The sequence below is a fragment of the Lampetra fluviatilis genome, chromosome 1, assembly GCF_964198595.1.
Source record: "Lampetra fluviatilis chromosome 1, kcLamFluv1.1, whole genome shotgun sequence".
NCBI lineage: Eukaryota > Metazoa > Chordata > Hyperoartia > Petromyzontiformes > Petromyzontidae > Lampetra > Lampetra fluviatilis.
The window spans coordinates 7398285-7423052 of record NC_136275.1 but is presented as its reverse complement, the minus strand read 5'-3'; the positions used below and the strand labels follow the sequence as shown (position 1 = coordinate 7423052).

Here is a 24768-nt window from a genome sequence, read left to right as displayed (position 1 = left end):
ATTGATTTTGATAACGTTGAAGTGTTGTGTAAAACGAATTATTACTGACCAAGACTAATTAGAGAATCCATTGACATTGAGAGAAATACAAATAACTTGAATCGCTCTGACAGCTACAGGCTTAGTGCGGCCTGGAAGCGTATTATTAAATAAAATATAGAATACAATTACAATTCCTTATAAGGGAAACAAATACCAATGAATAACAATTGAATGATTACCAATCTATTATAGAATTACAATACCCTCCCCGCCTCAAATCACTGCACCTGAATGAATTAAATGATGACGTCACCCTGCTGCTCTATTTAAGACCTGGAGCAAGAGGAGAGCCTCACCATTCTGGCAAATTGCCCGATTAAACTGGATGTAATTACCATCGAAACGGCGTACTCAAATTTTAAATTATGTTGATTCACTCTTGAACACACCGGTGGGCTAAAGTAGTGAACTATTTGTCCTTTGTAAACGTGACCCATTTTTTTACTGTTTGGCCGTGTCGGGTGGTGGAGGGTTACGACATTTATAAATAACGCGATCTAACCCAAAACCCTTCATTATGACTAATTGTTACGTTGGAAAACAATTCGTGTTTTGGCTTATGTAGAGTATTTTGTGAATGTGTTGGGCTCATATCTTGTTGTGCCATCATTGTACGTTATATTAACATACCAGGTGTAAAGCAGTTTCCATATTACAACGGCTCTATTAAAATAATAAAACTTACAGCCCATTGCAAATCCTCTGCTGAGTGAAGGCCTACCCAAACTGTTTCAGTGATGGGGGTGTTCGACCACATACTTCGCTACACTGGTCAGTGCATGTTGAAGGGTAAGGGGATCAGGGATAGTTCAGGTATCAATCGCCACTCATGTTAGCCGTGGCCGGTAATCGAACTAATGTCCCCGGTTAATGGCGCAGTGCGCGAGCCACTAATACCGCCTGTTGCTTCCCACACCTATTAGTTTCCGTGTAATTACACGTGCGCATTGACAAAGTACAAGCAGCATACACGTTTCTTGTACAATGTAGATGTTTTATCCAGAGGGGGGTTGGGTGCAGAATAACACAAGACCTCCCTCCACACACGCTCGTAGCAGCATTGCTCGTGTAGCTTCTAGCGCAGCAGTTGTTGGCTACGACGCTGGTGCTGTAGTAGCAGCAGCATCAGCAAACAGCAGGCGAAAGCTCAGGCAGGGCAAGCAAACACGCCACCATGAACCAAACTGCGTCTGTTTCCAACCAGGTCAAGTGCCAGTCCAGCAAAGGCATGAAGGTGGGTAATGTGTGGACGACTGGGCGTCTGCGCCGTGTGTTGTTGGTGCTTGTCCACCCGTCGCACCATGTTTGCTTTTACGAATAAACACGCATGTGCATTGGGACTTTTATGCGGACGAGCGCGTTGTGAATTGGACTGCTCCCAAAGTAGACGATGGGGATTGGGATGGTTGCTGTGCAAAGTGGTGGGGTAACTGGCGCGTGTGTGGAACTTTTGAACAGGGCAAAAACCGTTACAGCGAAAATATGCGGGCCGATTAATCAAATTGATATGCAGATATTTTCCCGGCGATTGCCGCCTGAAGAGCGAAGCGCGGATGTCTCTCGCCGCGTGTTTACACGAGGGTGCTCTGCGTACGCATTGGAGCGATTTGCCCCCCCCCCCCCATTTGTTACGCGATTGGTTTATTGACTCGTCGAATAAGAATACGTTGAAGTGGTTGATTACGCCGACCCACAGCCAAGTCTTGGTTTGCATGGCAATGCAATAGCGGCTGATTGTGCACGGCGCATCGCCCGCCCCCACCCCCACGCTCATCGCGACTCTGTACGCGATTGAACACGAATCCACGAACCAGATAGAGGCTCTCAGCGCCATGCGTGGTCCGGGGGAGAAGCCAATTTGGCAACTGTAAACGAGACCCCGCCATCATGGGACCTCCTTTGCCAGTACCAAAATATGAGAATAGGGTTTCCCCTTTTTTTCTGGCAGCAAAACAGGTGTTAAGATGTTAAAACACCAAACTGAAACATTTTACACGGAATCATGTCTGCATTAACCACGTAGAAAGCAAAAAAGCATACTTTGATAATATATGCATTGTCTTTGAAACTGAGTGGTCCGCATCGGAGACAGCTTTCTTTCGAGCCTAGTCTCCCCACCAACTTGTCATGAAAGGCTTGTGCGTGCCTGTGTAGCTAGCTGCGCGCCTGTGCGTCGTTGGCATACTAAGTGCTGTACTCGGAATATTTGTGGAAGGAAACGTGCGTTTGCAATCGTAATTATGCGGGATTTTCCTGTGCATGATGTATCCATTACCAGAGAATAGCTCAATATTTGGACAAAAGCCCTTCTTCGCGGAGCGCATTGCCGTGTCAAGGAAACGACGTGGGTTGACGGGTGCTGCGAGTGACTTTTCTCAGCGCACCCGGGGGTCACGCGAATGTTAATTAGCATCACCTTGTCAGGCGTGCCAAGAAATTCTTCGGCGTGTTCAGGCGGCACAGCGCTATAAGGGCTTTCCTATCTTGGGGAATGTGCTTCATTTAGTAAATTAGTTCTCTGGCACGGTCTCAAGGCAGCAGGCAAGCTCAATTGACTCCCCGTGTAATAAGTGGCAAGGATTATACCAAGTTTAACACAATGGGGGGGGGGGGGGGGGACTTGTCCGCAATGCGAACCAGCCCCGTCTCGTTTGCCAATTACACGGCGTGTTCTTTTAGTTAACATTCCGAGTCCGCGAGTGTTACTTAATTAGACGGGTTCGTTTATGCGGGAGTCCGCAGAGAATTCCTATCCGAGGTGGCAGAGAGTTCATTTGCAGAAGCTTTGCAAATGAGTGGTGAAGATGGCGTATCAAATTTCTCTTAAGACAAGTGCGCCCAGGTGCTTAATAAACTCGACGATGCGGACTGAAACATTTTGAATCTTGTTACACATCTGATTCAACTAAAACTAAACTTGCCCGTGCCAATTTAAGCACTGTACCTGTACTCAATATCAGATATGAATCCCCCGGAGGGATGTGACAAACAAATTGTTTGCTATTTTTATATGTAAAAACGTTTATACACGCCTACGTACGTAATGTTTCTAACTGTAATGTGTAATAAACTACGTCTTTCTGTACTGTGTTTATTTTCAGTAGGGCCTACCAGCTAAAAAACCAAATCAGCATATTTTGAATATTATGAATTCAATGTTGACAATTATATTCGATCAGTTATTGAAAATAACGTACACGAGATTAATTCTTAGGTTATTTGGAGAATCTGCTGAGCGTAAAATAAGAATGTTATTCAAATATATATATTTAAGTTATGACCTGCATTTTCATACTGATATTCGTCTGCATACATGAACTGTAATAGAAAACGGATAACTAGCCCACTTTAAGTGTAACACTTTTACTTTTATTAAAGTAATCTTAGCTGGAATACGTGCTTGATTAGGGTACAATTTACACCTGGCAAAACGTCACGTGTAGAACCACAGGCTGATAGTACATTGTCAACGAGAACACTCCCTACAGTTACGATGTAGTGTTCATGAACAATGGTAGTGGTAAAGTATTTATTTAGTTTGAAATGATAAAATTATCTCAGTTAAATTTAACACTTTATTTGTGCACTCTGCATATCCCATTGGTCCGTACTCTTATGCCCCAGTCCAGAGTGGCCTCTGCTGGGCACTTTTTGGAATAGGACAAACTTCGACTGTTGTATGGCTCAAGTGTGGGAACATACAAGTGATTAAAACAAGTCTGTATGCCAACACCATATTTACCATATTAAACATAATGCACATGTCGTCCATAACAATGTCACTGACCATTATGTACCCAATAAAATTATGATGCAGGCGTGTCTGGAATTTGTGAAAACTTTCACTGCCCGACCTGTTGCCAAAAGACCTGTGCCGAAAATCGTACAATAAGAAAAAATTGCATGGCCTATAGGTGCCTACAAGAAGTGAGTTTCGGATTTAATTTCCGACGTCGAATTTTCAGTGTTTTAGGCCGATTTTCAGATTCTATATCATATCTTTGGATATACATAAATTCGATTTGAAAACCTCTAGTTTATGCACTAAATGCACCCATTTTTATATTTGTATTATTAACCATTGCATTTTGATTTTTAATAAAGTCTCAAAAGTGAAGTGATTATGTAAATATCATGTTTTAGTCACTTAAACGGTGATTTCACGGACTTGACGTGGCTTCCTGAGATGCCACCCACATTCTCTGCTGAATTCACAGCACAAATTCGGATTATCCAAAATGTCATAACTATAGCAATTTTTTTATTACTTTCTTTGGATGAATGTGAAAACTGGGAACACATCCCTAGCTTGTATAATACACAGTCATTTTTAATTAAGTTCTGGTTGCTGGCTAAGTACTTGAAATATTTTCATGCCAACACCACCGGCCCGTTATTTACAGCTGCGATCCATCATTCTGTCTCCGCTTTGGTAGTCCCTTGGTGCGTGTTTCCTCTGGCTGTAACTCCATCTTTGGGTTAATCCACAAATATTCCTTTTCAGCAAAGTGCCCTGATCCATTATATTAGGACACTGAAATTGTAAATACAGTAGCGATTGTGATGTTTCCGATTAGTACTTACACGTTGTCAAATCGGTGTGATTTTTTTTCTTGCTTCTCAGCGCTGTGGTTATTCCAGAAACATTTTCAAGATTTTGTGTGTGAGAATAAAACAATTACATATTATAAGCACAGGGAGCCATGTTTTTATTGTGTTATAGGTGGTAGTATACAGCACATTGTAGAGCTTCTTCTGTAAGGAAAGTGGTAACTTGTCAGGAGAGATTTGTTTAAACAAATCGATTCTGCTCTACTTTAAATCGACCTGGGTGGTCATGATCCATCTTAAGCATAGGAGAAGACCTCGACTTAAAAAGGCGTATCGAATATTTGGCTCATTGTTTTGATTGATGGCCATGCACATCAGGAGCAAGTCCTGTGTGAACCCAATCTGCATCCTCCCAGTGTGAAAGGATGTAATGCACTGTGTCAGTGGTGATACGAAGACAAAGGTGGCAAATAAAGTCTCCAAATATCAAGAAACTTCATAACAAAAAAAATCATGCTGGCCAGAAACAAAACAGACATTTGTACAAAAATCACTTGGCCTTTGTGCATTAGGCAAAAGCTCATCAGCAGTTCCTGAAAAAATGCATTGTATTCTTTGGGTCTTCCGGTAAAGTCACGTAGATAGGTTAAATTAAAATATATACGTGACTTTACCGGAAGAGCCAAAGAACATGGATTCCTGCAGTCACGAAAGCTTTAAGTCAATGCATTATAGTCCACGATTAAATATATTTGAGTGAATGTGACCGACTGACAGCAGTGGCAGTGAGACAGAGATGGACCGGTGGCTATGCTTGGTGCTGCTTTCACAGGTGCTTGGGAATCCGTATTATGACTGCAGGTGGTGCAGCTGTATGGGGCCTCTTTTTCTTTGTACACAACGTAAATACTCTATTTAACTATAGCCCATTTAATTAATTGTATGCTCACATGATCACTTTAACAAAGTTACAAATATAAGTAACATATTCTTTGGGTCTTTTGGTAAAGCCACGTAGAAAAAAACTATTACGACGTTTCGATCGCAACACAAGCAATCGTCATCAGGTGAAACAAATATAGCGGGAGAGCTGCTGAGGCAGGATGTTATAAAGGTTTGAGATGGGTGAAGCCCAGGGGTCATAAGCGAAGTGGATGGGGCTAGAGGTAAAATTTGCATGTAAATGTAGGATCGGAGAGCTGGGCTACCTCCACGACGACGAAGCTGTGGAGGTGGCCATTGCATTGTGAGAGATTAGCATGTCAATGTAAGAAAAACGAACAACACGAAAACCACTGCCACATCGAGGAAAACAAGCAACGGTGGCTGTGATAGTGAGACATTTAGCCTGTTAATGTAAAGACATTTAACCTGGTAGAATAGCATGTCAATATAAGAAAAAAACGAGAGCCACCACCACATCGAGGAAAACGAGCAACGGTGGCTGTTAGTGAGACATTTAGCCTGTTAATGTAAAGACATTTAACCTAGTAATGTAACTCAGAGTCGAAAATAACTGCTAACATCGGCAGGTAGGATGGCAACATCACTGCCAGTTATGACTTAAACTGGTTAATAACGTCCTTCCAATGATTGCTCAGTTTGTACCCATCTTCTCTGTTGAAATTGTGTCTGTGTTTATATATCTGGATGGCTTCACGAACGAATCTTTGCGGATAGCCAGTGGGTTTACAGAGTACCTTCATCTTGGAAAAATCAATTGTGTGTGTGCTCACAGCATTAAAACAATGATCAGCCACGGCCAAGGTATTGGTCCTACTGTGTTTCAGAGCTGCCTTATGTTCACGAACACGGTCCGAGACATGTCTCTTAGTTTCCCCAATGCAACTACTGCCGCAGACACAGCTTAGTTTGTAGACACCGGGGTATTGCATGTCAGGGATCACATCCTTCACAGATGGGATCAGATCACAAATTTTATGTACTGTGTTAAATCGAACCTGGATCTTGTATTTGCTCATGATTTTTGAAATATTTTGGGAACCCCTGCTATGTATGGCAAGGTGATGGTTTTGAATGGGTCCTCAGATGGTTCTTTCCCAACAGTTGGGGTGATAGCTTTGCGGATTGTGTAGTCTGAATATCCATTCATCTTGAGGGCTTTGTGTACGTGCTCCAGTTCACTGGCTAGGTGGTGATGGTCAGAAATACAGCGAGCTCTTTGGTGTAGAGTTTTGATGAGGGAATTCTTCTGGGATGGATGGTGTTGGGAGTCAAGTTTTAGGTAGGCATCCGTATGGGTGGCGTTCCTGTAGACAGTGTCCCATTGAGCCATCTGGTCTCTTTTCGATTAAAAGATCCAAGAATGGTAACTTGCCATCCTTTTCCAACTTCATGGTGAATTTGAAGGCTGGGTGTATGGAATTGATGTGGTTGAAGAATTGGCCCAGAGCTGGTATGCCATGTGGCCAGATGATGAACGTGTCATCTACGTATCTCTTCCACAAGGAAGGACATAAGATGCATGGACGGCATCTGTCTCAAAAATTTCCGCTGTGAGCACACACAAAATAGATTTTTCCAAGACGAAGGTACTCTGCAAACCCACTGGCTATCAGCAAAGATTCGTTCATGAAGCCATCCAGATATATAAACACAGACAATTTCAACCGAGAAGATGGGTACAAACTGAGCAATCATTGGAAGCACGTTATTAACCAGTTTAAGTCATAACTGGCTGTGATGTTTCCATCCTACCTGCCGATGTTAGCAGTTATTTTCGACTCTCTGAGTTACATAACCAGGTTAAATGTCTTTACATTAACAGGCTAAATGTCTCACTAACACAGCCCACCGTTGCTCGTTTTCCTCGATGTGGCAGTGGTTTTCATGTTGTTCGTTTTCTTACATTGACATGCTAATCTCTCCCAATACAATGGCCACTTCCACAGCTTCGTTGTCGCGGAGGTAGCCCAGCTCTCCGATCTTACATTTACATGCAAATTTTATCTCTAGCCCCACCCACTTCGCTTATGACCCATGGGTTACACCCATCTCAAACCTTTATAACATCCTGTCTCAGCAGCTCTCCCGCTATATTTTTCACCTGATGACGATTGCTTGTGTTGTGATCGAAACGTCGTATGTTTTTATTCTATCTATGTGGCTTTACCGAAAGACCCAACGAATATGAATTCCTGCAGTCACGAAAGCTTTAAGTCAAGCTAAATAACATAATTTACATCACTTTCTCAATCCATTGCTAGACTAAAACCTCGTTATGTTGTCAGTAATGGGGGTTGTTTGATCGTACTTCACTACACTGGTCAGTACTGGTTTGTGATGAGTATGGCCAGGACCAGTTGATATATCACTCAGCATTGATGTTAGCCTTGGGCGGGAATTAGACTCTGGTTGTCGGGTTTGTATCACAATCCATGAACCACTGCACTACCATTCAACCACCAGTTTAAAGGTATGCTATCCTAAATACATTTGAATGTGGTTATATACAGTGATACCTCGGTTCACGAACTTAATTCGTGAACTGACTCTGGTCGCGAACCGAATTGGTCGTGAACCGAGGCACATTTTCCCATAGGGTTCAATGTAAATCCGGTTAATCCGTTCTGACCTTTTTTTTTGGTTTTTGAAGCACAAAAATATGAAACAAATTACAATACACATTAGTACTGTACAGTATAGTAATGTATAAAGAGAGAACACTAACCTTGCTTGAGATGACTTCAGTAAGCACTCAAACGGGTGAACTGTACAATACAGTAAGTACAGTATTGTACAGCACAGTACTGTATGTGCTAAAAAGCACACCAAAAAGCAAAAAGTCACTGAAAGTGTCTTCACAGTACCCACAGTACTTCTTTCTGTGTCTCTTCTTCTCTTCACGATCTTCCTACAGGAAGTCACGACCATGTGACAGCCTGGAAATAGCATTAAAATGGCCGCGGCTCCTGTTCGTGAACCGAAGCGGAGTTCGTGAACCGGAGCATATTTTTATGAACTTTTCTGTTCGTGAACCGAGTTGTTCGTGAACAGAGGCGTTCGTGAACCGAGGTATCACTGTACACATGTATTTCCAATACCACTACCACTATATGGCTTCCAGTATCCCACAGCAAATATAAAGTCACCCTTATATTAAATTTTCTCGAAGGTGCTCGGTAAGTTTGTGGCCTAATACAGAAGGCATTGACTGACCTTGATGAAAACACATTTTCTCTGTTACCTCTTTGAAGCACTTGGGCCAATTATGTTCCAAAGCTTTGATCACAGGCCGGGAATATTTTTTATCGTGCACCTCAAACGACCACGTTGCGGCAGAAATCATTCTGTTGCTCGAAAAAAACTACTTCCTTTTTAAGTGAATCCTTTACCCGTGGAAGCCTGTGCAAGTAGGGCATGATGACTGGTCGCTGTGGATTTTGCTCCACGTGTTTGTGTGTTTTTTTTCTATGTTTCACTTGACCGAATTGACGCTTTTCAGCACATTTTAATTATTGCTGTGACATTTGGTAATACTGTTTGTTTACACTCAACTGCAGTACTGTGCTTCGATATGGACATGCATCTTTACAGAAGCAGTAGCTCGAGCAATAAACTTTTAATATTGGCCCAAGTTACACAATCCATTCGTACAAACCAATACTGTACTTTTGTTCTTTAGTTGCCAATTGTTGACAGAAGCTGTAATAATTTGTATTACTTATGAAAATGTCATCTTTCGATTTAAAGCTTTCGTGACTGCAGGGATTCATCTTCTTGGTTCTTTCGGTAAAGTCACGTAGAAGGGAAATAATAAAATAATAAAAATAAAACATAATAAAATAATTCTCACGACGTTTCAGCCACAACACAAGCAGCCGTCCTCAGGTGAAGAACAGGTCTGTCGGGAAGACAGCGTCTGAATGAAACACCCCAGGCTTGGAGCGTATATTTAAGCTGGGTTGGAGGGAGAAGAGCGCCTTGACAAAATAATTTGCATATGAAGAGGACATTAACATATATGGGAAATGCAGATATGGGATTAGTCACTACTTGTGAAATGCGTAGGAGGTGGGCGGGGGGTTTCAAAGTCATATTATGCCCGTGCATTATGCAGGGTTTGCAGGATTAGCAGCATCAAAGGGAGGAGATAGGGGTGGCATTAATAAAGGGAAGGAATGTTAATAGTATGTAGCTGCAGTAACTAAACAACCACGTAAAAAACTAAAGTATAAACTACATAGTATCATCAGTATGTAATAAAGGATTCGACCACGATCTCTGGCTCAGTGTCCTTTATTTGGTCCGTACTGTATTACCCACACGGCTGTCTCCTCTTTGCTTAGTCCCCACCGTGCTGGCTCCGATGTCTCTCTCTTCTCCACCAGCAGCCCCTCTGTTGGCCTCTGTCGCTCCTGTAGCCCCCACAGCAGCTCCGCTGCTGTTACTCACTCTCAGCCCCCTTGGCTGTAATCGCTGCTGCTCTTCTCGCTCTTGCTTACTCCGCAGCTCTGACAGCCTCGTGCTGTCTCGCCTCCTCGTCGCTCCTGCGACTCTTGGCAGCCACACCGCTGCCTCTCACACACAGCCTTACTGCCTATTTCTATCTGCAGCTTTACACCTCCCAGTAGCTCCCTACTGTTCCCGGGGTTGGCTCCCGCTCCGACGGTGCCCCCTCGGCTCGTACGCCCGCGTGGCCCCACACCTTTCCATTCACACCCCGACTCACTTCCCTTTCCGGTTTACCCACTTAAGGACCCCAACCTTTCACCCACGTCACCTGGCTCCGCCTCCCCGTGACGTCACATCCGGAAGGTCGCTTACGCCCGCATTACAAGTATACTAAATATACTCTCCAATAAGCTGAGCTACTAACAGTAAGTAATACATTACAATTCTATGTCGCAAAAAATATAATATGCTACCAGCTAAACTTTTTTCTCTTACATCACATGGGTCTACCCCGTACTATATACTGCCATAGACAAACCCAACATTAAATTATATACTGTATTACTATACACCACCCTATACCTTCGACTATACATTGTAATATTGCACTATGTATTATTCTACCCACCCTATTATTTCCCTTCTACGTGACTTTACCGAAAGAACCAAGAAGAAAAATGTCATCTAGCAAAAGTGGACTTTCGTCACCCGACCATATTAAAGTCATAATCAGAATTTTATTTATCCTGGAGGAATCCAAATTATAAGTGGCAGCAGAGTAACATCAATCGGTAAATTAATGTTCTTTTCATACTTTCATATGCAAAATAGTGTTACATAACATAAATATTCCTCTCTTACCGAACACTGCACGGTGCTCCTTTGTACATTAAACATAGCAGTAGCAAAGTGTTCGCCGAATGTCTGTTCTTCAAATTATTATATTGATCTTGTCATCTGAGCCAGAACAAGCCAAATTGAGTTAAAACCCCCGTATTAGTCATGACTGTAAAGTAATTGACCAGGCTGACCCCATGAACTTGCTATCTTTTAAGACGATTTAGCCTCAAGTGGCTGTAGAGCTGGCTCAGTGCTTTGAAAATACATTATCTTGAGCCAAGACGTGTAACCTTTTCCATATCGACTAGCCTGAAATAACTACAATCTCCTGTGGTTCTTGTGAACATTTTGGTGTCTCTGGGAGGAGATAACAGGCTGGGTATGCCTATCCAGAATAATTAAATAAATACTAATGCAGGGATGTTGTTAGCTTTATTTACTAATGCTAAATCACAATTTAGAAAATGTTTAACTCGTAATTTGAAGATAATTATAAATTCTTCACTCCGTTCAGTAGTCCAGTCAGCCAGTACATGACAAATACAATGAGCAGCACTTTTGAGGATATCAACAGAAGTATTGTTGAGTTTCGTTAGATCCAAGATGTACTAACAAAAACATCTCAAGATTTGATAGACTTGTCATTTGTTATCCACAATACTTTGTGCCATGAAGCTGTGTTCCATTCCCAGACATGGCCAACATCAGTGCTGCATGATATGTAAAGTGGTCTTGGCTCCCCCCTTTACCAACCACGACTGACCAGTGCAGTGACATATGGTCTGCAACCAGCAGTAGATTGGCAAAGGGTTAAACAATGTATTATGCACATTGGTGGTTTTATACAGTCTTGTTTTGCACTGATGGGCCCCGCAGTTTAGATGGATGACACCTATTACACCGGGCAACATGGCCACATTTGTTTTTACAGACTTGACTGTGGATGGAACTCAGAAGGTCAAGACCAATCCAGAGTTTCCCTGCTTCAACACATGCTGTTCTGAAACATTTGTCTGGAAGACTCATAAGATGTGAAAGTTAAACATTATATGTAGAGACTAACTTCCTTTTTAACATTGTTCTGATTTAAACAGGTGAAGTTGCTTCTGGATCCTGTTGCAGTGAAAAAATGTATGGACAAATTTTGCCTCAAGCCTCTTGTTTAAAGTTGCTCCATTTATTACGCGCTTTTATTTAACTCACTGTCTGTTGTTGTCGTATCCTCAAATCTTGTAACTCAATTTTACCCACTTCCCAATGTGGTATCGACTGCAAACTTGGTATACTTATATCACACTGATGACAATACTATATTCTATCATAACATTTTTTAACATTCTTTTTTATGTTATGTTTCGGCTTGGGTCTAATTGTCCACGCTCAACTGACGTTGGCTGTAAATCACCACGGTCCCTTACGTTATGGCAAGCCTCGGGGCCACTTCCTGGAGTCGTGGAGTTCTACCATTACTGTACTCGTACAGTACATTTCATTAAAGCGTGTTTAAAAATAAGTATTTTTAAATATTACTTATATGGCATCCAGACAGGTGCTAGTTGTTTTATGTAAAATTCTCTTGCCGTAGATATTACAACTTTGGTTTAGCTGTTTTTATTTGTCAATTCTTTCTATGATATTGACAGAGTTAGGGGCCATCCATTTAGTACGAACGCAAAAATCTGTCAACTTGACCCCCCCCCTCCCTGTCCGCACTCATTCTACCCCCCCCACCCCCCACCTGCGTACGTACGCTTGACGCACCCCCCGAATCCTATAGAACGGCCGATATGTAATCCACGCCGAAACGATTAAGGATGAATAATATTAACGTGTTTAAGTAAACAGATAGTCCACCGCCGGACTATGTAATTAATTTGAAGGCCAATTTAGACGAATTATTATCGAGGCTTCACCCCCCATCCCCCATTTCCTATGCGTACGTACATTGTCAGTAGACCCCCCATACGCAAGCGTACGCATTTGGGTTAACCCCCCTCCATGCGTACGTACGAAATAGATGGCCCCTTTCCACGAGTTTAGCTTACAATTTTAACTTCCTATATTACCTCTCTTGTTTCTTGTGCCATTCTTCGTTCCATCAAATTCATGAATATTTCATTGTTCAAACTTCAAATTTTGCCAACAAATTTCCAAAACTGATTGTTCTATCATTTTGTCATTTTAATAGTGCTTGGATTTTTTATTAGCATTCAAAATTTGTTAAAGTAGAATTTAGACATGAATTTGAAACTGATTGATGCATTTCCAAATATTCGTAATATGGCATTTAGAAGATTACATTGGAATCATCTATACTGGCTGTTCACACGCAGCTGCGAAGTGCAGAATAGTGGGCCGAATGAATAATTTATCAGTGCAAATTCTGATCAACTTTCCCTTTGGGTTGTATTATACTTTTACTTGCAAGATAATTTCTGGTTTCCAAGAAAGAAAAGTATAAATGTCTCCACACTCCGACTCTGAACAGAAGTTATGACTTTTTTTTCCCTGGTTGCATGTGTTGAATCCCATACGGAAACATTCTACCACACTCACAAATCTCAATGACACAGAATAAAACATGGGCAGTGAAGGCAGGTCTATCTATACACAACTCGCATTCGTCGAAGCCAAAGATAATTTACATCAGCTGGGGGAAATGTGTGCAGCCTAAGACAAAACACAAAATAAATCACGCAAAGTGAAAATAATTTAAAGCCACGTCGCATCTTGGGAAAACACAAAAATCTTCAATATCACGAAAACCGACTAGAGTGCACATACGGTGTGCATAGTCAATACGCATATATGACAATTTGATAAATATTCAGGATATGCGTGTGTTTGTTAAGTTTTAGGTTTATTGATCTGTCTACAATGGATCATTGGCTGGCGGCCTTGCATGTAATCCAGCACTGGAATCGATGGTTGGTGGATCACAGAATTGTGTAACTCCCGTGGGATTTTAGGTGCCATACCCTGGCTGTTATATCTGTAAAGATAGCGCGTTGCTCCTTGCACACGTGGGTATTTTCCAGGTGCTCTGTTTTCCTCTCCCACCTCTAAACACTAATTGGCCGATAACAGATTAATATAGAGGACTGCAGAGCTTGGGCAATTGTTGGTAGTGGCTCACCGCCTGGCTGCTGCTGCCTTCCTGCTTGCTTATGGTTCCTGCTCGCATTTCTTGGTTGTTCTTGCTCTTTAAGAGTGACTGAATACTGTGCAAATTATTAGTTGACAATATAAAAAAAAAGTTATCACTGGTGAAGTCTTCTGAATCACATTTTTTTTTCAAATATATTGTTGCTGGTTGAAACATCCTCAATTGTGTGACGTACGATACATGTGGAATGACTCTTGGACAACTTCTTGTCTTCGTTATCTATTTATTAAGGCACGTCACGCAGATAACGTGGTCTCATATCCTACAGATACACGTGCTAGAATTAACATATAGATACTTGGGCTAGGATAACAGATACTTGGGCTAGGATAACACAATCTTGATTTGAAGCTTTCGTGACCGCAGGAATCCATACTCTTTGGTTCTTTCGGTAAAGTCACGTAGGTAGAAAAATAATAGATTACAACGTTTCGATCGCAACACAAGCAATCGGCATCAGGTGGGACAACCACAGCAAGCAAAAACTGCTGAAGTAGGCGAGAGATCTGCCGTAGCACGAGGTTATATAGGCTTCGGCAGTAGGGGGGAAGTGAGAAGGGGGGAAAGGAGGCAGGGCACCGCAGCAGCACCTGGGTTACTGGAGTAAAGTGGACCACCGCGGCAGCACTAGAGAGATCGGCTGCAGGGGGGAAAGAGAAGGGGGGGGGGGGGCGGAAAGTGGACCCCGCTGCAGCACCCGGGTCACTGGAGTAAAGTGGACCTCCGGGGCAGCACTGGAAAGATCAGCTGCAGGGGGGGGGGAGAGAAGGGGGGGATGGGCAGAAAGTAGGATAACACACTCGGCTAGGACAGCACCCAAGTAGCGATGACGCGAAGAGAGCGACGACGTAGAGACGGCGACAGCCCAAAGACAACGGCAGCGTGGAGAAAGTCCATCCCGATCCCACGGCAGCCCCGAGCTCCCTTGCCCACCGCCTTATATACCCCCCCCCCCCCCCCCGTGTGGCCTCGCTCCGCCCCCGGCCACGCCCCCTTCTCGAACTGCCTCAGCAAATCCCGAACTTCTCAGATGGATCCCTTCCTGTAATTATCACTCGTGACCACTTGGCCACGCACTGTCCCTGCACCCGCACTGTCTCCACACACGCACTGTCTCTCTCTTCGCACTGTCCCTAAACATGCAACAATATTTTTGCTCTGTAACATTGTACATGTTTTTCAGATATATTTTTAGCATGGCCTATGCTCCTGATGTAAGATGGCTGTTGAATGTACCTATAGTACGGTATTAGTTCAGTCCAAGCTCTCTCTTTGATGTATATTCTATACGTAGTTACGTACACAATCAGGTATGGTTTTCTTTGCACCTACCAGACAGTTCTTCCCGCTTACGTTTACTTTGCGTCATACTAATACGAGCTTTCCATGAGGGTATTCACATTATGCATGCATGGTTTAACGCCTTATTAATGTGTCCACACATACAATATTATAGTCTAGTCAAAGTTTATTCTCAGGACGGAGCAGTGCTTACGTGACCTTAGCAGCCTTCAGCCAGCGGTGAGAAATCCACATTACGATGGCAGGAACAATAAAGTCAATTACTTAAGTTCTACAAAGTTGTACTTTTTTTCAATCCTGACTGAATATGGGGCTGAAGATGTTTAACGTGTGCATGAAAGTGGTCAACAAACGTGCGTGGAAACATCGAATGATTTAATTGCGCGAACACATTCCTTAACACGTAATGCAAGCCTTTTTTTGTTTGTTGATTTTCAAACTATTTGCAAGCTTGTTCACACCTCCCCACCCCACAGAATTGCAAGGTAACGCTCCGTTCTTAAACCATCGGTCGAGTTTTAACACAAACTCAGACGTCAAACTCGATCACCTAACTTAACGAAGATTTCCATTTTTGTGCGGAGACCTCTGAGTGAGCTGCAATGTTATTATTAAAGGAATAATGTATTTGTCGTGTAATAATGTCTTGATGCCTTTTCAATCGTCTTACAAGGGAGATTTTCTTTCTTTATCAACTTGTCTCATGCAAACATTCAAATAATTGACTCACCCAGCAGGTATTAAAGTGTTCACGTTGCCTACTCTTGCTTTCATTGGTATGCAGTATGAATAGAAACTTTCACATTTGGATTCCCTCAAGGGGTTCCCGGGTATCAAATGCATATTGCAGGAAGACACATCACTCACCAGCCGTGTTATTATGTAGATGTAAAGGATGGCTCGTATTCAATTTTCAATGAGCTCGGTGCATCGATTTCTCCAGTACATTACCATTCCGGTTTAATACGCATTAACATGTAATAGGTTGAATTTGACTGTGATTGCTGATGGTGCCTTCATTGTTGGCGTTGTCAGTGTGGGCTTGCTGTGATTGCATGATCACCTTCCGCTACAGTGACTAAATTATGGAATTAGTGAATGTTAGAGCACTGAGCAGCGCATGTGTTCATGGTGAACGGTAGTGAACAGGACAGCGCCGAGTGCAAGGCCGCGTGTGTTCATGGTGAACAATATGATTGCGGATGCTGGAGGCTCCCATCTTGAAAATGTTTTGACATAATTTTAAACTCCCATATAATATCAATTTATATGTGTATTCTTTTCGAAATTACACGTGACGAAAAGTACAGCTTATTCTGAAGACCCTGTAATAAATACAGGTCAAGTGCAGGTTTCGATAAATTGATTTCAGGCGATTGTTGATTTGATTTCTCCTGGGGTTCCACAAGGCTGCCAACTTGATGTCTGTCCTCCGATTGTGTCGTGATTCAGAAGCATAATACAGTACACCATCACCTTTCAGTGGTGTCGATTACATACATGTCCCTCAAAGACCTAAGTGAACAACCATTCCGTTGTTTATCCCAGATGCTTCACAACTAGCACTATGAACAGGAAACCAGTCTCATATTCAAGTCAGTGTCTCCTTGCTCAATTCAGCATTGATTGCTGCTCATCTCCTGTCGGGAGATGCACAGATTTACCACTTTTCATAAGACATTTATTTACCTGACAGAAATTTTGTGAAATGAACAGAAACTTCTGGTCATAGTAATTCGCGTGTAGAATGGCCAAGCTGCACGTTCTCTTCTTGCATTGTACCAGACACACATCAAGCAATGCTACATGGCTTAACGAGAGTAAAATGAAGCCATTTTGCAGTATATCGTTTTCAGACTTCAATGCAAGGGGCATGTTTCACATATGTAGAGCTACGTTTTCGAAATAACCCTGCTCAAAAGCGGATTGGTGGTGCTTATTTTGTATGGTAAGGAGTCAGTTTCTCCACAGGACATCTGCTGTACACTTCCCACCAAAACGGTATTTATTTTATTGATGCCAGAATGATGATTGACTAAGTTCACCTGCAACTTTGATTCAGATTAAATATACTGTATTCCTCATTTGCTAGTGTCACCAGGTTGAATGATTGATTATAAAATTAGTTGACTTGATTGTATGTTTTAAACTTCTTCAGAGAGTGCATTTGTAATATGAGAATATATCCGGCTCACTGACGTATCACACCTTGATTTGAAGCTTTCGTGACTGCAAGGATTCATACTCTTAGTTCTTTCGGTAAAGTCACGTAGGTAAAAAATGAAATTAATAAAAAAAATCACGACGTTTCGGAGGCAACACAAGTCTCCATCAGGTGGGACCATCACAGCCAGATTTGCTGCATCAAGTGAAGCAGGGATTCAAGATGCAAGCCCTTAAATACAAGTTAAGGGAGGAGGAGAGGGGGGGAGCTTATCAGAATGTGGTAGCCAATGAATGGAACGTATCGGGAGCGGGGGGGGCTAAAAGAAGGCACGAAGTGCTACGTAGGCGTCGGCGACGTGGACGTGTTTGTGCACAAGTAACTATTGTTGCACATGCTAACGTATTGGACGAGTAGGGGGGGGGGGGCTAAAAGAGAGTACGGGGTGCAAGTGTACGTGGACATGTATATGTACAAGCACCTGTTGATACACATGATAGAAAATAACGAAAATGCCCATGTTTATACCAGTGTTAGCTGACAATAAAGAGAGTACTGTTAAACACTGGGGATGTTAACACTCGGTAAAGTAAAATAGTCTATAAACTGAGTTGCAGCTGTGGTGACTGTTACATTGGGGAAACGAAACGTCATGTCTCTGATCGTGTCCGCGAGCACAAGTCGGATTTGAAACACGGCAAAATTGAGTCTTCCGCCGTTGCCGATCATTGCTACAACGCGGTGGGCTCTCATGATATTGTTTTTTTCCGAGACTAAGGTGCTCTGCAAACCCTCTGGCTACCATCAAAGGTTTGTACACGAAGCCATTCAGATATACAAACACCGACATAATTTCAACCGTGATGATGGGTACAAACTTAGTAATCATTGGAAAGATGTTATTAACCATGTAAAAAATATTTAACTACACTTTTGGACCATCTTATCTGACGGGCACTATTTTACTTTACCGAGTGTTAACATCCCCAGTGTTTAACAGTACTCTCTTTATTGTCAGCCAACACTGGTATAAACATGGGCATTTTTGTTCTTTTCTATCATGTGTATCAACAGGTGCTTGCACATGTACATGTCCACGTACACTTGCACCCCGTACTCTCTTTTAGCCCCCCCCTCGTCCAATACGTTAGCATGTGCAACAATAGTTACTTGCGCACAAACACGTCCACGTCGCCGACGCCTACATAGCACTTCGTGCCTTCGAAACGTCGTGATTTTTTATTTTTTATTTCATTTTTATTAATTTTAATTTCATTTTTTACTTACGTGACTTTACCGAAAGAACTAAGAGTATGTATCACACCTTGTCATGGTGATTGGCTCTGCTGGTCCTGGTTTACAGCCAATGGGGGGGAAGCCTGGGGGCATGGCCCTGACGTGATGGAAGGGTGACAGCTATGGAGATTGGTTCTGCTGGCTTTGGCCTCAGCCAATGGGGAGATGAGTCAGGGGCATGGTCCCGGGAGTTGACGAGGGAGCCTGGAAGATTTGATGCAGGCTAACGAGGATTGGCTGAAGCGTACCACGTGACCCGGGGATTAAATAGGGGTAAAGAGGAATAACACGTGGTCAGAACGGGAACCAATGGAGGAAGGAGCCACGCGAGAGCGGGGCTCCGAGTTGCCACGTGGCAGTGCGTCTCTCTCGGTCTATCTGTCCCTTCACGTTGTCTACCAGCAGCGTGAAGTAGATGTAACCCAAAGTGAATAAAAGACGGATTCCAGAAGTCGTCTCAAAGAGTGTTATTACACATTGACATCTGAGGTCCAAAATTAGTGAACATGAGCAAATCAAGAATACAAGAAATGTCAGAAAACAGTACAGGACATTATGCAACATTGTGTACCAATAATTTCACAGAACTGTTGTCAAAACAACATGTTATTTAAGGTTATAACAGGACCCTGCGGGGTGGGCTGGTAGGAATAATACTAATACCGGTACAGGGATATCGACCGCACGCACACACACACGCACATACGCGCACACACGCACATACACGTACACACGCACACACGCACACACACCGCACGCACACACACACACACGTACACACACATGCACGCATGCACACAGTCACACATATACACACACGCACACACAGACACGCGCACACGCACGCACGCAAACACACACGCACACACGCACACACACACACACGTATACACACGCACATACACACACGCACACACACACACACGCACCTCTCACCTGCAAGGCAGCGGTCGCTGCTTCTCCTCCCACATCTCTCGTCGCGGCAGCTGTAACGATGGTGCAAGTTTGTTTTTATCATCAATTCCTCCTCCACCCCTCCCCGCCACTGTTCACCCACCAGAATAAATGAGTTCGCCCATAGTTAGTCGATCAAAAAGTTTCGCCGTGAGGCGCCGGAAGCGACGGCCATCTTGTTTAATTCACAGATCGCAGGGGGAGCGGGCGGCCATCTTGTCGGACAGGGTCATGCCAAGTGTTTGCAGTAGGGGGCGATGTTGATACACGGACGGACGGACGATATAATCTATTGGTGGTCTGGTCCACTTCGTTCCTACCAGTATAACATTCTCATAGTCTTAAAGAGAGTAGTTATGAAACAATGTGACCTTAGGTGTGGATGTTGTGATATCTCTTTTCGGGCCTGCATTTATGTTATGGCTTTTCTCATCATTTACAGATTTGATTTGCCAAACCTCTAAGCAGAATCTATATTCTGCATCTGCCAAACATAAAACTTTACTGATAACTATTAGGAACAACTGGCAGTATATACTTTACTGAATGAGTCTACATGCAATTATAGTAACGATGGACATACAGATTGTGTTGAGTAGGATCAAGAGGTTAGGTACCTTTGGATAACTGAGTCGTTATCTTGAGGGTAGTAACATTTACCTGAAATCATTATCTACATTTCTTAGGTTGTTTTGGATGTCCTGTAATCAACTAAGCAATATTTGTTTTGACTCGCCTTCAATGTAGGTCTGCTTGTGTGAGAGTAAATGTGTTTTTCTAATTACATTGGATTGATTCCCATTACGTGTTAATGTCACCTTAATCTAGCTTGCATGCAATTTATTCTGTATATTTTATCGTGAATAATGGAAGCTAGCTTCATGATTGGTTTAAACGTGTCATATGCCAAATACTTAAAATAAAAGATTATACTCTATATATAATGCAATGATTTAAAAACATTTATTATTGTGATTCATATGCTGTTAAAAAGGCAATATGTGCTAATATTTGACGAAAAATTCTACATTTTACCGTTTTCAGCAGATGTGGAGGTTTTACTGCCAAATATCTGTCAATACAACAAATTAACTGAATATATGAAACAGGCCAAATACATTTTGGAATGGTGTATTCATCCCTGACCTTTGTCATGTCATTTAAATATTTTGTGAAAACAATTACGTAATTTTAAGCTGCAGACATCTTATTGTAATAGAGCCTCCATTTTTTTATTTAGTAGATAAATGTATGTTGCAGTTATAATTGCAATCATTAAAATTAGCCATTGTCTCTCCACTGCTGGGTGAAAGCATCCCCATGCCATCGCCATCCCTCATTATTCCACGATGCCACAATCCATCTCACTCCTGCACATTGACTGATCTAATTGCCATCCTCCTTGGCGAGGTCTCTAATTTGGCGAGGTCTCTAATTTGACTGCAAAGGAGGTCCCATGATGTAGCTGCTCACCCCGAGCTCTCATTACTCTGATAGTGATTGTCTTTGTGCTGTACGCCTTTTGGCGTCCTCTGGTCTAACACCGTTTTGACACTAGGCTCAAAAGAAAGATGTCTCTGATGTGGACCAATCAGTTTCAAAGACAATACATACATTATCAGAGTGTTTTTTTGTTTGCATTCTGACCACAAGTATTGTGGTTAATGCAGACATGATTCCTTGTAAAATGTTCAGTTTGGTGTTTTAACATCTTAACACCTGTTTTGTTGCCAGAAAAAAGGGGAAAACCTATTCTCATATTTTGGTACTGGCAAAGGAGGTCCCATGATGTTCACCACTATATATTCAGCAGTTTTGTCCATCATCCATCCTACATTCTAGCGATGTGTCTTGTGTAAGCTCACTTTTTATCCTTAACAAAACATGAAACTTGAATGTCTCCGATTTGCATACATCTCTCAGGTTTGGTTTTGTACTTTTTGGGACTTTGTTCCAGTTTCTTTATCTAAATGTCCAGGTCTCTGATATAAATCATAACTGGAAATATGCCCTGACCAAAAACTTGCTCCTTCATGCTGCTTTTTTATGAACAAATTCAGATTAAAACAATTCATTCCATCCTTTTCTTGTTAATCTTTGTGTTAAAAAAATTGTATCCTGATTTTTGCTATGTTCTAGTTGTATTTCTCCAACAATTCCTTAAAATATGAGCAAGCTTCTATGTAACTTTTGCTGTGCTGATATTTATTGGTTCTTACAATTGTAATAAAAGACTCCGTCAGGCACTGCTGGTCTCCGCTTGTCTTTTATTCAGGTTCTTCTCCGCACCCCGCTGGTCTCCTCCACGGACCAGCGTTGTGTTGCGCGCCCCGCGCACGCTCCCTCTCGCGTGCCACGCACGCTCCTCCGTTAGCTCCTCTACTCCCGCACTCAGCACACCGCTGGCCGACGGCGTGTTGAGGTCCTTCGGCCACGTGGCCGATGGCGCGGATCTCTCTCTCACCACCCAACGTGGCTCAGACTCTTAACTTCCCCGACTGCCCCGATCTCTTCCAGGCTCCCACTTATATCCATTCCCCCCACGTGACCCTGACTCCTCCCCTTCCGGATCGTCAGATCCGGCCTTCCCATACTACCCCGCTGGCTCCGCCCCCATTCACCTCGCCTCCCATTGGAGCCGAGGTGAACGGTGGCCCCTCCCACACACCCCGCAGACCAGGCTCCGCCCCCCAATACCCCGGGCCGTGTGATTAGACCAGAGCCCAGCAACAACCCCATTTATGCTCGCATTACACAATTATGAATAATGTATATACTGTACTTGTGATGGGAGGCTATTGGGTCTGTAATTCTTCAAATCAGGTTTGTCTGAGTTTTTAACAGAACGACGACATTCAGATATTGTTTCTACATTTCTTTTTACTTTGTAGTCAACCTCTAAGTATTCATGATTTATTACACTACTCATAATTAATATCGGTGGCACCCTGTTCATAATAAAATTTCTCAGGCATCCTTGACAGTCTGTTTTTTTTGTATTACGGTGTTAACATTTGCATGCTGGATCACGACACCAGCACACCACAACGTAGAGCTAACAATGTGTCCGGGTGAAGAGACCTTTATAACATTTCAACTTTAAAATATACAAAACTATCGACAGTACAATCCAACAACAACCGCCATTCGCCACTAAGTGGCGGTGACGTCACCACGGCGTTTGTGCCAGGCTATGTGCACTTTAAGTTCACTTGAAGTGTTGAACGCCCGCTAGCAGGTCAAGGGACAGACCCAGGTGTCATGGGTTGACTGACTGAGATAACTGGCTGATGCACTGTGCCCCCTACTGTGCTAACTTGCTGTGTTTTAGTCGCTTGGCACTCCGCTCATTGTTGTGAGCGTCGCTCCCTCATTCCGTTTCCATAGTAGCTCGTGATTATGATTATCAGCAACGATTGACATAAAATTGCCCTAGACAATGGGTTTCTGATCTCAATCACACCAAATCACAAATCCCTAAAGCGTGATGAATCAATAATGCTAACAATTACCCTGCGGCGCCCGTGCCTTGCCATCGGCACCATGAAAGGTGTTGCAGTCCTGGCTGGTGATCTAGCCAAGGACCTATTGCCAGAGGAACCACAAGGCCTAAAAGTAAACACTCGGAGACACCAATAAACATCCTACACACCGCAGATTAATGTTGAATATTTCCCTAGCTGTCCCCTATTAAAAGCTCCCAGACCCCTTTTAAAGCCAAAAATACAAGATTGTGTTTGAAAACAGTCGAGAAATAAACACTATTTAAATGTCACCACTGTAAACACTCATACAATACCATTTCCCGAAGCGTCGCCTTCTATATCTTTTTCCTTTTAAGGCAGCGCCATTAAAGATAAATTGAGCTCAGCTATAAATCTAATATATATTGTTTTTAAAGTGACACTTTAAATGTTCATCTGACGTTTGTAGCAGAACATAAATTCTGTCTAAAACGAATGATTGTTTGTTGGTTTCCCTTGCCTGTTTGTGTAATAAGATTAAGACAAAAATTATTATGTATTGTTGTGCACTCGAAATGAAGGACGTGGGCAGGTGCTCCAAATCGAGGGCAAACACATATTGTGGCAAATCTGTAAAATGCAACACGTGTGTCACACACAGCAATCCTCAACCGAGTCCCCATTAACCACGTGACTGGTGTACAAGTCCGGTTAATCAATAACAGTTTATCGTAAACCCAATTCTACTACTGATAAATCATCTTCGTCTTTGACAAAAACCTTTGCACTTCACTATTCAAATATTACTTTAATCCTAAGCTGTATGTCTATCTATACCATCCACTTATATCGGTACACACATTATCTGTACTGTATGTGTACAGTATACATACTGTACTTGTCACCATTGTACAACTTACTACTGTACATGTATTCTATACTCGATAGCATTGCAAGTAGTCATACTCTGCGTGCATGTGCATGGTTATAGAATAAACAGTATTAGGGTTGGAGAATTACAAGTATTAACTACAGTATGTCATCCTTTACAGTGCACAGTGCTAAAACTCCTCCTATTGTATATATCACAAACTAACAATTCAAAGCCAAGTTTGAAGTCTAGAACAAGTCTAGAACATTTCTATAACGATCAAAAACAACTTTTGGGTCCTTTACCTGTAAAATGCAACAGCACTTGTGTCACACACAGCAATCCTCAACCTAGTCGCCATGAACCACGTGACTGGTGTACAAGTCCAGTTAATAACCCGGCCAGCCACCCACAGGCCCAACTCTATTATCACATGCTGGTGTACACACGTGCATTGATATACTGCACAGCACATAAGGACTTTCACAAAACCACACTTTACTCCCTTGCTGCACGAGGAAATATTTAAAAGTGTAGTCCATTCCTAATGTGCCACACTAGGAACAGTGGGAGGTGAGAATATTCACAAGCAACGTCCAGTATATTTCGGCATGCATAGTGTGGGTCAAATTTTTCATTAAATTATCATATATGGATTCTATACAATGTGTGCTTTGATGTATGTTGGAGGTGGACATTAAAG

The 24768-nt window shown here is 42.5% G+C and overlaps 1 protein-coding gene across 2 annotated transcripts in view; it reads left to right on the top strand.

The window, feature by feature from the left end:
• Positions 1-1007: 1007 nt before the first annotated feature.
• LOC144931170 (inactive dipeptidyl peptidase 10-like) overlaps positions 1008-24768 on the top strand; it is a 675556-nt gene continuing 651795 nt past the window's right edge. Inside the window, exon 1 of one of the 2 annotated variants that reach the window (XM_078855035.1) lies at positions 1008-1276. In XM_078855035.1, coding sequence (XP_078711161.1) covers positions 1033-1276 — 244 coding nt within the window. In that variant the 5' untranslated portion in view covers positions 1008-1032. The remainder of the gene's footprint in view (positions 1277-24768) is intronic. The other variant, XM_078855037.1, reaches the window with a different exon arrangement.